This window comes from Chelon labrosus (assembly GCF_963514085.1).
Source record: "Chelon labrosus genome assembly, chromosome: 3".
Taxonomy (NCBI): Eukaryota; Metazoa; Chordata; class Actinopteri; order Mugiliformes; family Mugilidae; genus Chelon; species Chelon labrosus.
Genome location: NC_140339.1, coordinates 16,507,761 through 16,525,312, shown reverse-complemented (window position 1 = coordinate 16,525,312; position 17,552 = coordinate 16,507,761). Strand labels below are relative to the sequence as shown.

At 40.7% G+C, this 17,552-nt stretch overlaps 1 protein-coding gene across 6 annotated transcripts in view; it reads left to right on the top strand.

Annotated features, from left to right (window-relative positions):
* Positions 1-17,552, top strand: part of chd9 (chromodomain helicase DNA binding protein 9) — a 63,626-nt gene that overhangs the window by 26,970 nt on the left and 19,104 nt on the right. For all 6 annotated transcript variants that reach the window (XM_084541150.1, XM_084541149.1, XM_084541148.1 and 3 more), the window contains 9 exons: positions 7,477-7,585; positions 9,988-10,134; positions 10,737-10,805; positions 11,016-11,071; positions 11,823-11,940; positions 12,264-12,350; positions 12,626-12,763; positions 14,074-14,195; positions 15,573-15,816. In XM_084541150.1, coding sequence (XP_084397276.1) covers positions 7,477-7,585; positions 9,988-10,134; positions 10,737-10,805; positions 11,016-11,071; positions 11,823-11,940; positions 12,264-12,350; positions 12,626-12,763; positions 14,074-14,195; positions 15,573-15,816 — 1,090 coding nt within the window. The remainder of the gene's footprint in view (positions 1-7,476; positions 7,586-9,987; positions 10,135-10,736; positions 10,806-11,015; positions 11,072-11,822; positions 11,941-12,263; positions 12,351-12,625; positions 12,764-14,073; positions 14,196-15,572; positions 15,817-17,552) is intronic.

The window sequence follows — 17,552 nt, the reverse complement described above, 5'->3', positions numbered from 1 at the left end:
AGAACAGAGTGGATTTTTATTTTGCACCTAATTTGCACCTAATCGTAAAGCTTGACGACTCGATGACCAACAGAAATTTGACCCTTGACAACTACGTTGAGGTGAAGAAATAGACTTAAAGGAATGGAATTTGGATTATAAAAATGAACTATAAACCTTCTATTGTTATGTTCCTTAAAGGGCAGTTGCAAATCCAGCAGGTCCAGTTTTTGTGCGGCAAGGTAGGGCTGGGCCTTGACTCGGGAAAAGTCAGAGCATGATCCGTCACAGGATTGTGACACTGTAGTGTAAATATGAAAAATACAAAATAAATACTGATTATGAGATGCCTCTCCCTTTTCCATACTTGCGTTTGGACTTGACATTTAGTCAAATTGAGCAAAAACAACAATACATAGAATAGAGCGAGTGACTACGTGTGGACATAAGACGCACACAGGACGCACATTTCTTTCCCAGCGGAACAAACATAGCGACTGTAATACAACACCGAGTTGGTTGCAGCAGTGAGTAATGGTGTTAAGGGAGCATCTGCTTCTATAAATTAATATTGGTGACATTTATATTCTGAATATGAACTTATAGGACCTATACAACCCATAAAAAAAGCTACCTTGAACTTTAGGTTCTCTGTACCTCCCATGGCCCTCTCCTCATTAACTTATGATTTACAAGTTAGCAGATTCCCAAAAAGCACAAGGTTGCATGCGGCTGGTAACAAACAAAATATTAGAGATGTGTTACATATCGACTTATGTATTTACATACTCTACTACTTTTTGGACACATGTTAAGATTTAGGTCTGTGTATTGGAGAGGATTATGAGTTTATTTGGTGGTCCACATACATGTAGTTGTAATGTGTATCTCTACAGCTACAGTGAGGGATAGTAGTTCTGTTGCTAATGTGTTGAGGATGGTGGAAATTGAGACAACCTGTACACTTAATGACGGCTTCTGGTGAGAGATTCATACCTGAGGAGAGCCCTGTTCATGTGCATGCACCACAGAGGATCTCGCCATGAAATATTAATTTATCTTGGCTGCAGAGGTACTAACCTTCCACTAAAGTCATTACTCCAGCCTCGGCTCTGCTGAGGGTGTGTGCTGGCTCGCGTTCAGAAAGCTTGAGGTTGTGAGCGTGCGTTTTTGATGTGGCATTTATGTTCACTCTTCCATTGCATCATCTGACTGTTCTTTAAAGCAGGGAATGGAGCCTGAGATAAGACTATTATCCTAACTGTCTGTGTACTTAAGGGTCCGTTTCTCCGAGACCACACTACTATGTCATTACCACCTACAGTGGGTCTCTGCTGAAATCAATTCTATTTCATTCCTAGTAAGTGTCTTCTGTATTACTTGGCTAGTATGCTCTACCAGCCGCCTGGAAAGTAAATTAGGGGTCATATCATCATATGGAAAATCTGCCTGACTGATGAGAAACATAAATGAAAGCAGATGATTGGAAATATGGATGCAGCAGCCGCTGTGACAGGTGGACGTGATGCATATGCAAGAAAAATCCAAGGGGGGGAAAAACATTTTTTAAAGTTAACTTTAGTGCTTAAAGAAAAACGGGGGCTTCCACTTTTAGGGCCTTTACTGTAAGCAATTAAGTTAAAATTCATGTTTTAGTTAACAAAAAATTACTTTAAAGCCAGCTCTGATAGTGACTAGTCTTTGAAATTTGGTTTATGATCATTAAATTGACTGTGCGGAGCATTTATCAAAACTTCAACATAGACAATAAGATTTAATATCATTTAGACAAATCAGAATAGATCAACAAGGAAGCCATTGTGCGTTGCTGCTGTAAGAGGAAGCTATAAGCCCCGTGGAATCACTCGACCTGATCTGTTAAAGAAATACTGCATTTGTCCTGCAGCTTCAAGTTCTCTCATGTACTGTGCAATGTATCTAAAGGCCTTTATTCAAGGATCTACTTGTGTGTAAATAATCACGTTGTCTGATGTGACATTTATTGTACAGCAGACTATTACTGATATTATTGAGGTTTGGAAATTGTATGAGATCCCCCAAAAATGCAATACATTTTAACATATGGAACAAAAGCAGTGTGAGATTTCAGGTTTGATTTGTATTAAACCTGAAATCAACATACTGAATACTGTACGTATCAACATATTCTACCCTTGGGAGAGGCAAAGTTTTTTTTATTTTTTTTTTTTTACAGGCTAGGCTTGGCTGATCACAGCTCTCTGCAGGCTGGAATTTGCTTTTCTAGGCAGCCTACCTGCTGAAAAATACCCTCATATAATCGGGAGATGAAAGCACTGTGCCGCTCATTCCCTTTTTTTTTTTTCTCCCTCCCCCCTCCTCTTTACATTTTTTTTTCCCTAATATAAATTTGTTTCTTCCAGCACGCTCAAAGCTGTGCATCCAGTGCTTCCTGTGGGCAGGCATGTTCTAAATATGCTGATACTACAAAGGAGCAGGGTAGGAAGGAAAATATCAAACAAAATGGTGCTTGTGAGATCAATTACATGATAGAAAATGGAGGTTTAAGTCTAGTGTATATGCTGCAGTGTATAGCTGTTCATATTTCAGTGCTTGCCTGCTGGCTGACTAATCTCTTTTCCCTCACTTTTTTCATTAGGAAAAGCTGAAGCTGTTTTTTTAATTGTTTTCCTGCTTAATCCCTTGCAGGGTGCATATGTCTGCATGTTCACGTGTTCTGGTGTGTGTGATATTCAAACAAGCTGTGTGTCTGTGGGTCTGTGCATGTCTTACCGTAAATGTGTGTGTGTGTGTGTGTGTGTGTGTGTGTGTGTGTGTGTGTCTGTCTGTGTTTAGCCCATTTTTTAAAATGTTTGCTGAATAAAGCAGAAATCCTGTGTGGCCATGTGCACTGTGCTGATACGGTATTTGTCTCTGAGAGCAGACTTGATGGTGTCGTTACTACTATTCCAGTTGTGAGCTATGCTGCGCTGAGATTATAGCTTTCCATTCATAAGAAGGGGGATTTCCTGACGAGGACCAGCACTACTGTGTCAATAAGCCCCTCAGGATGAGAAACACACACACATGCAGCACACACAACAGTAGCTTTGAAGATAACTCAGTCACACACTATCAGAATTTCGGAGGGACACCAACTAAAAGGTCTCTGTTACATACGATCTTGCTCTGTAAAGCGCGATCCTCTCATGATTCCATTAAAATCAAACCATAACACGTACACTCCCAGTGGCAGCACGCCAAGTAGGGCAGGACAACACTGGGGGGACAAGCGATGGGGGTTATTTGGCACAACAGGAGGATGGGAGCCATGAAAGCCAGCAACTTGTCTATTACTCTCATGGAGAAGCTTGTGATGGCCTATCAGCAGGGAGCACTAATGTCAGGTCAGGGCCAGCTGTACTCTAATTAGAGATGCAAGATTATGTCTGGAGGATGGCCTCTTGAAATCCTGATGGGGAGGCAAATAAATAATTTCCATCTTTTTGCATCTTAAAGTATAAATATGAAACAAGTTGGAATAGGAGAGTGTGCACTTGTGAAATGAGAGAAAATAGGCCTCTCGATGGAACAAAAAAAGGAGAACTGAAAGATGTTTAATATTGTATCAGACATTTTCTTGATTAAAGATTAGACTCTTTGAGGAAATCATTTAAATAGTGGCATGTTAACAATGAAATGAAATGAAATACATTTTGAACATACAGGTGAACATGAAGTGCAACTTAACATCTCTGAACACTCCTCCTTGTGTCATTTAATGGCAGAAAAGCAGCCGTCGTTTCATTGCCTCTTAAAGCTGGAAAACAAAGTAATTATCACAAAAACAGCTACAGCTAGTGTCCTGTGGTGTCTGGCAACAGAATGTTGTTAGTGGGGGCCTTTGCGTTGAGGCGAGGGGCCTCTGTGGATCGTCCCACAGATACTTAATCAGTTTGGGATCTAGTGAATTTGAAGGCCAGGTCAACACCTTGTGCTGTTTTTCATGTTTTTTGCGTGTGTGCCTGAGTCAGACTGCATCCTGCTGGAGATGGCTGCTGTCGTTGCTATGGGGTGGCGGTGCCTGGTCTGGTCTAGGTGGGTGGTACATGTCTAAGTAACATCCACACGAATGCCAGATTCCAAACGTTTCCCAGCAGAACATTGTATTGTCACAAGGTGATCAATGTTATTCACTTCTCTCGTCATAATGTTGTGGCTGATGGATGTACAGTATATCTATTTTCTAAATGATATTTAAATAAAATAGTCAAGTGAATAAGAAGAATGCAGTATGTTTGGACCAGTGTGTGAGGTGAAAGGCTAGGTAACTTAGCTTGTGTATTTTTGTCAAAGAATATTGCAGTTGAGGCCCCGAATGTGTCCAGCAGTAGCCCTAAGTATACTGTGCTAAACTACTCATAATAATACAGAGGTTTTTATGTTGACTCCTACAGAGCTGCCTTTTCCATTTGTTGATTGATGAGCACTTGTTTCGAATTGCATAGTGCAGTTTGTCGGGTTATGAGTAGACAGACGTCTTTTGCAAGGGCAGTGTGTTGAAATCCTTATTTCTTAAATTCTCACTTGCTGGATTTCACATTCTCTTTCTTTAAGCTAGGCAAAATGCTTTAACAAATTTTCTCAGCTTCTGTAAGACATTAATCTTGCCTCTCAGCTCAGCCAGACTTTGGGCTACTTTCAAATACTTAGGTCAGTGGATGTAATTTCTGTCATTCTGTGGCATTTATACTGCCTCTGCAAAGGCTCTTCACATCAGGGAGGCTCGACTGAGACCCCGAAGAGTAAAACTGACTGCTTTCATACCTCTTTTTCTCAGTGAGAGGCTGATTTGAAAGTCTGAATTTCCTCCCTGTCATTTCAGTTAATATAGTTCAGCTTGTGGGGAGGCTATCCAGTCAAAGAAAGCATGTACATTAGCGCCAATGTTAGTAAACCCCTGGGTGGTCCTGTGTGTCGGCCACAGCAGGGTGGAACAGGCTGCAACCATCACTAAGATGTGGTTTACACGTTGTGTGTTTCTGTGTGTGCATGTAAAATGTACTGTATACTGTTTGTGTTAAGCTCCAGCTATCCCATGTTGCGTCCGTAAATGCCATGCTTATATGCAGTAGATGCCAGCACCATCAATATTCTCCGTCTGCACTGTCTGTTTCAGTTGATGATTTTCCGGCCCTCAAGTAGCTCGTTTCACAGTTCATGTTTTCCCATATGTGGATCAGAGAGAGGTTTTTAGCCCTGTTATTTGCTGTTAGCTGCTGAGCTGCTTAGCTGCTGCCTGGTGATGTGACACTGCTATTCTGCAAGGTCCATATCACATCCAGCTTTTATTTGGTCAAGAAAGAACATTGTGTACGGTTTCATTATTTGGATTATTTTTGTCCTTTTCCACTGCTTATTTATTTTTATTTTTCTTTCATTGCGTCCCTCTGACTTGGCATATTTCTTGGCCATTCATATTGTCAGTGGACATGTACTGGTGTTGCTTTTCACAGGAAGTGATGTCATCATGAACATTACCGCCCACATTGCCAAATACACTCCCAAGGGCACGTTGCATGGCAACCATAAAGTGTCATTGTTGAGAGGATTTGTGAAATGTAATATCATCCAGAGGGGGTAGGGACACCAGTAGAGGGGACAGCTCTTCGGCACCATGCTGCAGGATCTGCTGTGTTCTACTTTACACTGATAGTACAGTAGGTGTGTTTGCGTCCCTTAGTCCAATGAATCATAGTTCAATGAACTGAACATCCTGTTCTATGATGGTCGTAAACTAGAATGCTTCATGTTGGTTGGGTAATGCAGATAAAAATAGGAAGTGGAAACAGTAGTTAAAAAATAAATAAATACAGCAAATTGGCTGTAGGAACAGATTAGCTTACTGTGGCTCACATATTGTTCAGGCAGCCAGCTTTCTTTCTGGTTGTGTCTTAAGAACTGACTTGCCGACTGTCTAACAGAATGTTATTTTGGCTAACAGGTGAAGGTATTTGCTATTCAGTACGAGCCTCTAATGTGATTTCATACATCCCACAGGGACACACTCCTCACTAGAGACCTACCTGCTCATGCACCAGTCTGTGTGAATAGTCCTGTGATTGTATGTGTGGCCTATGGAGCATGTTTCCTTCGTGGGAAGGCGGGGGTGGGTTTGTTATGTGTATGCAAGTGTGTTGGAGAGGAAAAATGCCGTTGTGTGTTAGTATGACAGCAGTGTTTATATATATATTTTTTTGGCCATTAATATCACACCAAGCCAGATTTGGCGCCTGTGCCTCTCAGTAGATAATACATGTGGAGAAGTGCAAGATAGGAAGCGTCTGCATATGTGGTGAGAGAATATATGGGGAAAGGTCGCAGAAATAATATGCGAGTGTGTGTGTGAAAGAGAGAAGGAAGAGTTGGAGCATGAAGCACTGGCATAAAGTAAAAGCTTGCATCTGTTAATTTTGCAATCTGCTGACATTTGGGCCCTTGATATCGTAACATCTAGTGGAGTGTCTTGATACTATGAGTGTACACTAGGCCAGGGTGAGGAAAAAAAAAAAGTTTTCCAAATGATATAGCAAACGATGAATCTGCAGAGTAGGGAGGAGCTTTAGCAAAGCACCAAATTCCTCACCCCATAAACCAGGCAGCTCCCATTGTGAGCATGTTAATACGTGCATTCTCCACAATCCTTCCGCTGCTATTGTTGTATGTATGTTGAGGTTAAAAACTGCCTGCAGACAGCTGTACAGCGACAGAGAGAGAGAGATTCTTCGAGAATGTGAGGCTACTGCAGCAGATGCATCTGCTCTTGATGGACTACATTAAATTTATGAACACTTATATGACTCTTATCAAACACTGGTGCAAATCTACAGGCGCATATGCACATGCGGCCTACAGTCAAATGATCAAATGGTTCAGGATATCTATCCATCATTCTCTCATAATCCATTATAGCCAGCCTTTCACCCAAGCACATCCTTATCCAACTACTTAAAAGCAGTTAAAATGTCTGAATATAGATTTAGTGCAAAATAACAGTTCTCTTTGCCTCAAGGTTTTTACTGCAAAGTGCTCTTACAAAAGTAGTTCAGTTTGCACTGAAGAAGCTCAGCTGAACCTAATGTGAAGCTTCAACGCTTTGTGTTAGACAAATCAAATGTGCCTCTAATAATGCTTCTGTGCCTCACCTCTTCTCTACACTCAGAACTGTCAAAAAATTAACTAGATGATTTGCCCATGCCGTGCATTTACACTGACACGGCATTCGACACATTCCTGAACAGTAATTTGTAGGCTTTCATACTGAGTAGATATTTTTTTCAATGTCAGAGTGATTTGAGATAGATGCATTTATGAGATACCACAAACAGCAGTGTCAAACATTTTAAAAATAGTAATTCAATTTATTGCGTACCAGATAAATAGTCAGGGACTGAATGTAATGACCAGTAAATGCACCTACAAACAGCGGCGTAGTAAATGTCACATTCTCACCCTCAGGAAAATCGTCATTAAGATTGGAAAGAAGAAAAAGCGAAAGCCAGATTCTTCAGAGGAGGAGTCGGATGATGACCCTCCCCCTCGACACGCTTCTAGGGATGACGACTCTGTAAGTTTCAGTACATCAACACACACTTGTGCAACACACATTTTCATTGTTATTATAACACTGTTGATATAAATCATGGGAAAACCTATTGGCGTATCTTGTCAAATTAAAATATGAAACCCATAATGTGAGACAGCACTTGGATTTCAGGTGGGAATTTGCCACCAACTAGTTCAGTTCCCCACTTTATTCAGATGTGGTGCTAGTGTAATTGCATCTGGTGTCACACCTCTGCTGAAAGAAAAAACAAAAGCTGACTCTTTTCCTGCTAGCGTGATAAAAGTGAGTGAAGTGGTGTACTTGGCCTGACTGTTTGTGCTGCTGCTGCTGAGCGTAGAGGAAGGCTTCACAGCTTTAGTTTGAGCCTGGAAAGGATCGACTCTGTGGTTCACACAGAGGTCATGCAGTGGGTGGCTATCTCAAGTACACATGCTTATCTGTGTTGATGATGGAGAAAAACTGATGGCAGAGAGCTATTATCTCAACCTATGGATCAACAGTAGCACCCTTACATGCACACCACACACACGCACCTGTGCAATATAGATGACAAGTTAAACTGTGTTCACATTTATATTCAGAGGTTTTAATTTGAAAGGAAATGTTGTTTCCACAGCAGCAAGTGAAATTGAATTATCACCTTTTTTTTTTTTTTTTTAATTCTGAGTAATTAGAGCCACATGCTGTTTTTCACACTGTAATGTTATTGAAAATTAAATGCGGCTCACTTGAAGTTGAGATTATTTAAGATAGAAAAAAGACAAAGAATATACATTACATCCTAATGAAGGTCTTTACGTCCCACATTAATGGACAAATAATCCTAGATTACCCTTCTCTGTGCCAGTAGCTGAAAACTAATTCTAAATAGCAGGCTAGATAATATTCTATATGCTTTTACCCTTTTTTTATGTTCAGTAATGTGAATTGAAATTTACAAGTGAAATATCCAGCTGTGTAAATATTAGATATAATATGCAATGCAAAATCTGTTCATTCAGTTGCTGAGTTATTTCATTTCTCTTTTGATTATTATGTCAGTGTAAGTAGCCAGGAAGACAAAATCAACCAATACTGTAATTTATATACAGTCAAACAATAACAGTTGTTATCTGCAAAAGACATACCCGAGCAATGCTTGACTTTAGATGTGATATGATAAATAGCAACAATAAAAGGAAGTGTTGCTTTTGTTCATCTTTCTTTTTTTTTTTCAGTATTTGAACACAGTTCTGTGACGTGCGCTCCTTTGTTTACTGCTAAGTTCTTACAGATATCAGATATGTTAAGTGACTGAGTGTGGATGACAGGTGACTTTATCTCCTCCTGTGCCCCACCACCTCTTTTTCTCCTTTTTGAACCCTATCCGGACTACATCCTATGATATAATTACGCTCATTAAATGGCGCCCCTGGCCTTAATTAAAACAGTCTGTTGATGACTCATTTACGACGATCCTGTGGCAGAAGTTGAAGTAGCGTGGCAGACAGCTAGAACAGAAGCGTGGCCTCCTCAGGGGTTCGGCCCTATTGTCGCGGCGCGTGGCAGGTTTGACTTTCCAGCTTCTGGTCAGCTTGGATTTGTGGATGTGAGGGTATATGTCTGCAGGGATATTATATTGCACACCTAATTAACTTTGGCTCAGTGGCATTTATTCCTAATTAACTACATATTATCATTAGGAGGGGTTCATGTATTGATGCAGGATACAGCAGCCCACGCATGTGATAATTATAAAGGCCTGACAGGAAGGAATAGAAAGAAGCTGGGTCTTCTCTTAGTTTTATTTATTTGTTTTTTTTCTTGCTTACAGAGCATCATCTTTCTGGAGTTCCTACGTTGTTAAGATTTAACAAAGTCATGAAGGGGTTATGTTAGGCCATGACCTGCAGGATGGAAGAACCAGTAATATCCCTCTTAGTATGGGAAAGTGACTTTGGTCATCCAAGAATTATGCATTACTGAACATATGCATAGTTGTGATATTGAAGACAGTAGACAGGATTATTAATGTTAATGCCTAATGTTATTATCCACATCCAAAATGATCAGTGTTGTCATTCATTTGGGTCTGCTAAGCTTAGTCTCTCTCAATCCTTCTGTTGGTTGAACACATGAGGAAACCTTGGCCTGTGCAAATTTAAAAACTGTTTCCCATTATTTTGGGAAATATTCTCTTCATAATATTTTTTCTTTCATCACAAAATTCGCAGAAATGGTCTTTTGTGGGTCTTGTTGAGAAGTAGTTTTTATATTTCCACAACCATCTGAGTGAAGTAACCAACCTGTCATCCTGAACTGAAGGTTTTATTTTCAGTTGTGAAGTTGATTTATAAAGTACTCAAGATCACTTGGTTTTCTTGTCGTAAATGTGCTTCTCCGCATTCATCTTTCTTTTCTAGAAGAGGCGATCTAATCGCCAGGTGAAGAGAAAGAAGTACGCTGAAGAGCTGGAGGCCAGGTTGTCAGATGAGGAGGTCAAGGTTATTGTCAAAGCCAAGAAATCCAACTCTGCAGCATCTAAACAGCCTGCTGTTCAACTGTTTGTTGTAAGTAATCCTGCCTATATAGCTAACAATTGAAGTTCCCTCTCTTAAAAATACTGAAAAAGAAATCCGCGGAGATGGAGTCAAATTAATTAAACTGCTGAAAACACAGCAGTTATCTAGAGTATTTGTTGACTTAAGAAGAAAAGAGAAACTACTACAAAGAAACGTGAACACATTCAGTAGAAAAACAACAGGTCTGCATGCTCTGTAAAATGTAGAACAGCCTGTTCTTTCCACCGTCACATTGTGACGTACAAACCAGGACCCCTGCGGTAAGCCTGTTCAAAGAGGGAAGATACATATTCAGTGCCCATTTTGAATGATTTAGATGCAACGGCAGACAAAGTAGGAGTGTAGTGTTGTGAAGACAGTTTCACATGCCTTTTTTAGAAATACTGTTTATTGTTCCACCCTGTTTTCCATTGTCTAAATTCGTCATACCTTTTCAGCTGTCCGCTTTATTTATTGAATCTCGTATTACACATTTACCAGCAGGATTCACAGTCTGTGCAGCATGCCTCAGGTGTTTGTGACTTCATGCTTGGGGGGAGACTATGAAGCAACACTTGGTATTTAATATTTCATGCCCACTTCATTTGTAGGAGAATCCCAGTGAAGAGGATGCTGCTGTTGTTGACAAAATCATGTCTTCTCGTATCGCTAAGAAGGAGGTAATTATTATTTATTTTATTTTATTTATTTTTTTACTGAAGAAATTAAATTAAATGAAATTCAAGACAATTACAATTAAAGCTGTTACACTGATCGATTATTAGCACATTATATTGGTTGAAAGTTGTACCAGAAATCTGCACAAAATGAAAGCTTTGCTCCAAATGATATTGTTATATTCTGTATTATTTCTCTCTCCCCGTGTGTAGGTTTCTCCAGGAGTCGTGGTTGAAGTGGAGGAGTTTTTTGTAAAATACAAAAACTAGTAAGTTTATCGCAGTTTCTGGTTGGTTAATGGTTAATGTCTGAAATCTTAGACCTTGTCTGCATCTACACAGATAATTTTTTTCAAACGTAGCTTTCCCAAAGCGTTTTGACATTTTGTGCACAGCACCTTTTGGAAGACTGGCATCTTTTTATAAGCCTTGAGGTGTGAGTACCAAGGAGGAAAACACAATTTTCGGAAATACTTGGGCTTAGTAAAAACATACATTCCAGAGGCTTTCTGAGAGGATGCTGAAGAAGACTCTGCAGCTTGTGTTACAGTCGTGACAGGTGTCCCTGGGATAGCTTTCAGTATTGCCTTGTATGTTATCGTCAAATTTTGTAGCAGTCATTTAATTTTCCTTCGTGAAGTCAGGAACATTAATAAAAATTCTATCTCACTCCTGCAGCAAATACCAGTTTGAGAGTTTTGGAAATTAGGATTTATGAGCCATACTCCCAGAGAAATAATTTCTTTTCACATGACAGATAATCTGTCATCAACATTCATTATTTCTCAGTGAAGTGATGAAAAGAATGGCAATACGAATGTCACACTTCATAATTTTCTATAGCAAGTACGACTAAAGAAATCAGTTCAAGCAGCATGCCGGCAAAAGACTTTGTGACCACATCTGGGATCTGTGATCACACAAACTAACCTCAGCAGTTGCCTCAGATGCTGCTTTAGAAGGTGTTTCTTAGGGTTTCTTATCTTAGTATAATTGTGTGTGTGTGTGTGTGGTTGTCAGCTCCTACCTACACTGTGAGTGGGCCACAGAGCAGCAGCTGGTGAAGGACAAGAGGATTCAGCAGAAGATCAAACGCTTCAAGATGAAACAAGCACAGAGGGCGCTCTTCTTTGCAGATGTAAGGCTGTTTTTGTGTCTGTGGACATATTGAATACAGTCTGTGTGTACACATATTTTTTTTTGGCGAGGGGGGGGCATTGCCGTGACCAGGCAATACGTGTTTAGGACACGTACCCAGTGTGTAACTAATTTATGTGAATGCTGAATACACTTTTTGTTATTAGCTTGTGTGGGTAGGCACATCTGTGTACATATATTTGAATCTCCTTACTCGCTCAGTTGATACACTAGTGATGTTATCTGAGATTCCAGATGGTGAGTGGGCACTTAGGTTTATTCTCTCCTTTTCAGTCCCTTCTTTCTTTCTTTCTCTCTTGTCAGATGGAAGAGGACCCGTTTAACCCTGACTATGTAGAGGTAGACAGAGTGCTGGAGGTGTCGTATTGTGAGGACAAAGACACTGGAGAGGTAAAGTGAATCCTCTTTCATTGATAATCACATACACCAGTAGTAGTAATGTGTGTCTACATTCCTGAGCATGTTTTACTCTTATTTTTTTTCCACTCTGTATTTTATCGTTTGGTTCCTTTCAATATATTCTCCACTCCAGCGATGTCTTTGTATCGTAGAAATGCCCAAGGCCATCCTAATGGGCTTCCTCACAGCCTTTGTTAATATTATAAAAGCAAAGCTTGGCCTCGGTCTAGTCTTTTCCAGTGCTAATTCACCTCTGCCTGCTGCAGGAAGTGGTGTACTACCTGGTGAAGTGGTGTTCTCTGCCTTATGAGGACAGCACGTGGGAGCTGAAGGACGACGTAGATCAGAGCAAGATCGAGGAGTTTGAGCAGCTGCAGGCAGTCAAGCCAGACTCACGCAGGGTGGTAAGCAAAACCCACCAGCATTCTTCACTTACTATAATATTTCAGCGTTTCTCTATCGCTCTCCTGGTGCGCATTCTTACGTATTGGTTTTCTATCGTTGCTCGTATTTTGAAGTGCTAATAAGGGCAGTTTACAAATGTAGTGGGATTTTTGGTATGAAAATTTTCACGGCACCCACAAACATTCACTGCATGACAAAACTGTTTATCACCATCAGCCAAACATTAATTAACATACTTAAAAAGACAAACACCTGCTGCCAGTCACAGTTGGATTGTTTTTATCAGAGGATATTTTCTAGTGAACAGACTATAAATGCAAAGGTTTAAGATGGAGGAAATAACTATGTGGGTTCAAAAAGACTCATGCCTTTTCCGCTTAACCTAAAAGTTCTTCTACGCTGAACGGCAAACATTGTCACATTTATAATATGATGTAGCAGCCAGACACATAGATCAGTCATGTAAGTTGTACTGCTAAAACCTTTTCTTTTTTTTTTTTGGTCACACTTTCCTGTCCACAGTTCACACTTTGCATACTAGCGGTTGTAACACTAGGTTGATCTTTACAACACTCATGCCCCAATAAAGAGACCAATGAGAATGAGCACTTACAGCTATTTGCATACTAGCGCATTTGACAAGAGATTTTCCAGAGAAGTTTTAGACATAAGCTCACTTGCCAGTTCATTAGGTACAGGAGTAAAAACAAATGCATTCTAATGTAGCAGCACTAAATTCCCCTTCGTGACTGTTTCAATGTTCAGTTTATGTATGATTATTATGCAGGATGTAGTTGGTGGTGCTGTTTGACTTTGCTGTTTTTAAACCTAGAGCACTGACTTAAAGGGGGTCAGTGCAACACAATTCAATTCAATAGTACTACAAACCACAGCCTCTAAAATGAAAACACAGCTGAATCAACTCAGTCAGTCATTTTAAACAAATGCTGAATACCATAACGATATTGTGCTTGACTATTATACTAAAATGTATTTTTTTAAACTAGCATACCTAATGAACTAGCAAGTGAGTGTATTTTCATTTGAAACATCGCTTTATGTGCTGGTGTTGTTAGGTCGGCGAGTGTTCATCTTCTTAGCTCTACTCCTTATTGGTCACCTGTTGGACCTTTACAACCATAGCTCATTTCATCTCCTATACCCTTTGCACACATTTTCCTGTGCCTATGACTGCTTAGTATGACGTATATGAGTATTAAGTATGATATAATATTTGAGTTTTATAGAAATCCAATGTCAGCATCCAAAGTGCTGAATAAACTCCCCCTCTTTAAAATGTGTCCCTCAGGAGCGGCCCCCAGCCAATCTGTGGAAGAAGAGGGAGCAGTCGAGGGAATACAGGAATGGCAACAGCCTCAGGGACTACCAGTTAGAGGGGGTCAACTGGCTCCTCTTCAACTGGTACAACAGGTCAGTTGAGTACTGTGCATGCACATCTGTACAGACCTGAAGCCTTTTCACACTGAAAACCAGCCCACAATCCATGTGTTTGTGTCAGCTTGTATGAATTTGGGGATATGGAGTGGACAGGTGTTCTACAATGTGAAAAATGATCAAGTTGACTTGACGAGACTGAGTAAAAAAAAATACAAGTAAATGCTTTAATACACAATGAGCTGCCGCTTTATTAGAAAAAACTAGTGCTGTCTGTCACAATAGTCCCGTAATAAATCCTAACGTCATAAATGTCATAATATTCAGCTTTGCTCTGTAAAGATGTGCTGAGCTGACTGTATGGTCACTTCAGAGGGTATAGTCTGTGGTGTTGTTGGCCACTATACAAAGTGGTATTTCTGTTTGCCCCCTTTATGTCAAGAAAGGTAGGCCAAGTGAAGATAATCTGTCAGTGGAGAATACTAGAGTCTATTTACTGTTTAATTTTATATAGACATTTCGTATTTCAAGAGGAATTTCCTGGGTGCACTGGGACTGCAGATAATGAATAATGAATGACTTATCCAGTTTTGTTACCCGTGTATGTGTAACCATGCTGCGATTCGGCTGTATTCGCATTATTTGGTTGAGCCTGAGAGGAGAGTCAAATTTCCTGTCAAGGTGCGCACTGCTGCAACAACAATTGCTTTTCTTCGCCCACAATCACAAAAGAAGCTCTGCGCAGTACATCTGGAGTACACGGTGTCAGCGCGCTTGCATTAACCCTGGGTATTGGTTTTGTTATGTGTGAGCATGCAGGAGTTTGTGTATGCCTACGCAGAGAGATTCATCAAAAGTAGAGAGCTGCTTAAGAGGCCAGTGGGAATATCTGCACGTTGCAATTAGCATCAAGACATAATACCCCCACCCACTGGACAGCTGAATAAATGGTTTGCTGGAGAACACCGCACAGCAGAGGCAGTCGCATTTGCCATTATGCTGTATCTCATATCTTTTGGTCTGTTATTACTGCTGATGATGTCGTTTTCTCCTCCGTTGTTTGCTGTTTACTCTTTAGTATCATGGGATTGTTGTGTGTTTTTCTACCTTTCCTACTATTATCCCACCACACAGCTTGTTGTTCAGTTGAAGAATTTTTAATGCTAAAGAAATTCTCATGAGAAATACACACCACTTTGTCTTGGTTATTTGTCTTGCAGATATAATGGCAGCATAGTTAGACTTTCAACTTCCACACTCCCCACACATACTGAAGTCTGTACACACCAGGGATATAATCATTCTTAACATTTTTTTGCACAGGTGTCATTGAGTTATAAGTGCTTTTCTTTTGTTTCGTCCACCAGCTGTCGACTTTTCCTCTTCTAACTCTTGTTGCTTTCCATCCGTCAGGCGGAACTGCATCCTGGCCGACGAGATGGGCCTGGGAAAGACCATCCAGTCCATCACATTCCTAGAAGAGATCCATCGCGTAGGCATCAAGACCCCCTTTCTCATCATTGCCCCGCTTTCTACCATCGCTAACTGGGAACGCGAGTTCCATACTTGGACACACCTCAATGTCATCGTGTACCATGGAAGCATGGTCAGCAGGCAGATGCTCCAGCAGTACGAGATGTATTTCAGGGATGCACAGGTAAATGGCTGGCAAGCGTTGAGATCCTTTTTGCATGTAGGTGATTACTGGAGTAACTGTATGTTATCAGCATAGAAACAATGAAATGTATTCAATAGAGGCACCTTTCAGGTCACCTGTGAGTTTCTGGCAGTGTGAGCTGTGTGTTAAAAGAGCATTTGGTAGCATTAATACCTGGGTTGCATAACGTTGCAGCAATCTCAGCTCAAGACCCAGGTTCTTTTTAGAAAAATCTTTGAGAACTATATCATATGCCCCTTTGCACCCTGGGTCCATTCTTCATCATAAAGTCTTTACAATAAAGAACTCGTTATGTAATTATCAAGTGTGCAAGCATACCATGATCAAAGGTGTTACAGGTAGCGCAGCTATAGATTTTATATGTTCTAAGAAAGAACTGCTTTCCCCCTAGTGGTGTTTATATGTTTTTTCACCACTGTACGTGTTTCCCCTTAGAAAAGCCGTGAGCGTAGCTGGGCAGGAATCGCCTGTGGATACACAAGAAGGCATCCAGCTTGTCCGTTATCTAACACAAAGGCAGTCAATCATGACGATTAAGAGCCCCATTCATTTCATTCTCACACACCTAATCTTTCCTTTTTAAAGACAGGCCAGCAAAAAGCGATACTGCCGCTTACCTTTGGAGTGGAAAGCTGTGATTCACTTCGATTAAAATAATCACAGTGTTTTTTAGAAAACAGCAGCTCTGTGTCAGCAACAGGAGATCCTGTGAGTAATGTAATGATATGTTTCGAAGCAGGAGGCCTGCTTACAACAATAGGAGTCGGATATTGAAAAGGCAGGCAGAGCTTGATTACCATGTGCGACACAAAGCCCAGATAGATTTTACAGTTTTCTAACTTCTGCACAACACTCGCATGTCACAGTGTTTCAGAAGGAAAAGTCACCTGCAGAAAGGAGGAAAACTGCAATTGAGGTCTAAAGAATATCTCTGCTTTAGAAGTTGTCTATAAAGTTTGTTCCAGTACTATGTGTGAACAAGTGGTTGATTGGTTGGATATTGGTCTGCTTTATTGATTTCATTCTATAGGCTGTTAAATATAATGTAAAAGCAGCTTTCTTCAAACGTGCCAAAAATCTGAGGATGGTTTGTTACACTAAGCTATAACGAGAAGCAATTTAGGGCCCGTGCCTGACGATCAGTAGGCTGTGAGATAGTTAGTGAGCCTTGGGCAGAGGCTTTCTGTGGTTGGCAGGCCATGTGATGTGTCACAACAGGCAGTTAGGAGCTCTTAGTATTCAGACGAACCGTAGGAGGCATTAAGGCGAGTGAGAGCAGAACAGAGCGGAGCCGCCACCAGGCTGTCTCCCAGGCAGCCTGTGATGTCATAGCAGCTCCCAAGGGGAGCTCTCTGTCAGCGCTGCTCAGGCATATCAGAGAGAGTGGCTCCTCTACAGCAGTCTGCTGGCTGGCTGTGGGAGGGGGTTACTGGATAACTGAATATCCCTCGAGGACTGTTGTCAAGGCAATAGATACAAATGGAGAGGCGGGGTAAAGCAAAGCCTCCCCAGACAGACCAACAAAAAAAAAAACAAATAAACAATCAAAATAAAGACTCACTAGTGGATGCTCATGCACTGCTGATCCTATGGAGAGCATACTAACCATGAGGTGTGCTTTTAGATTGTGAAATCTAAATTTAGAGACCCATATGTTTGCTGTCAACAGCAAAAAGCAACAAATGTGTAGGTATTTAATGCTAACAGGCATACAG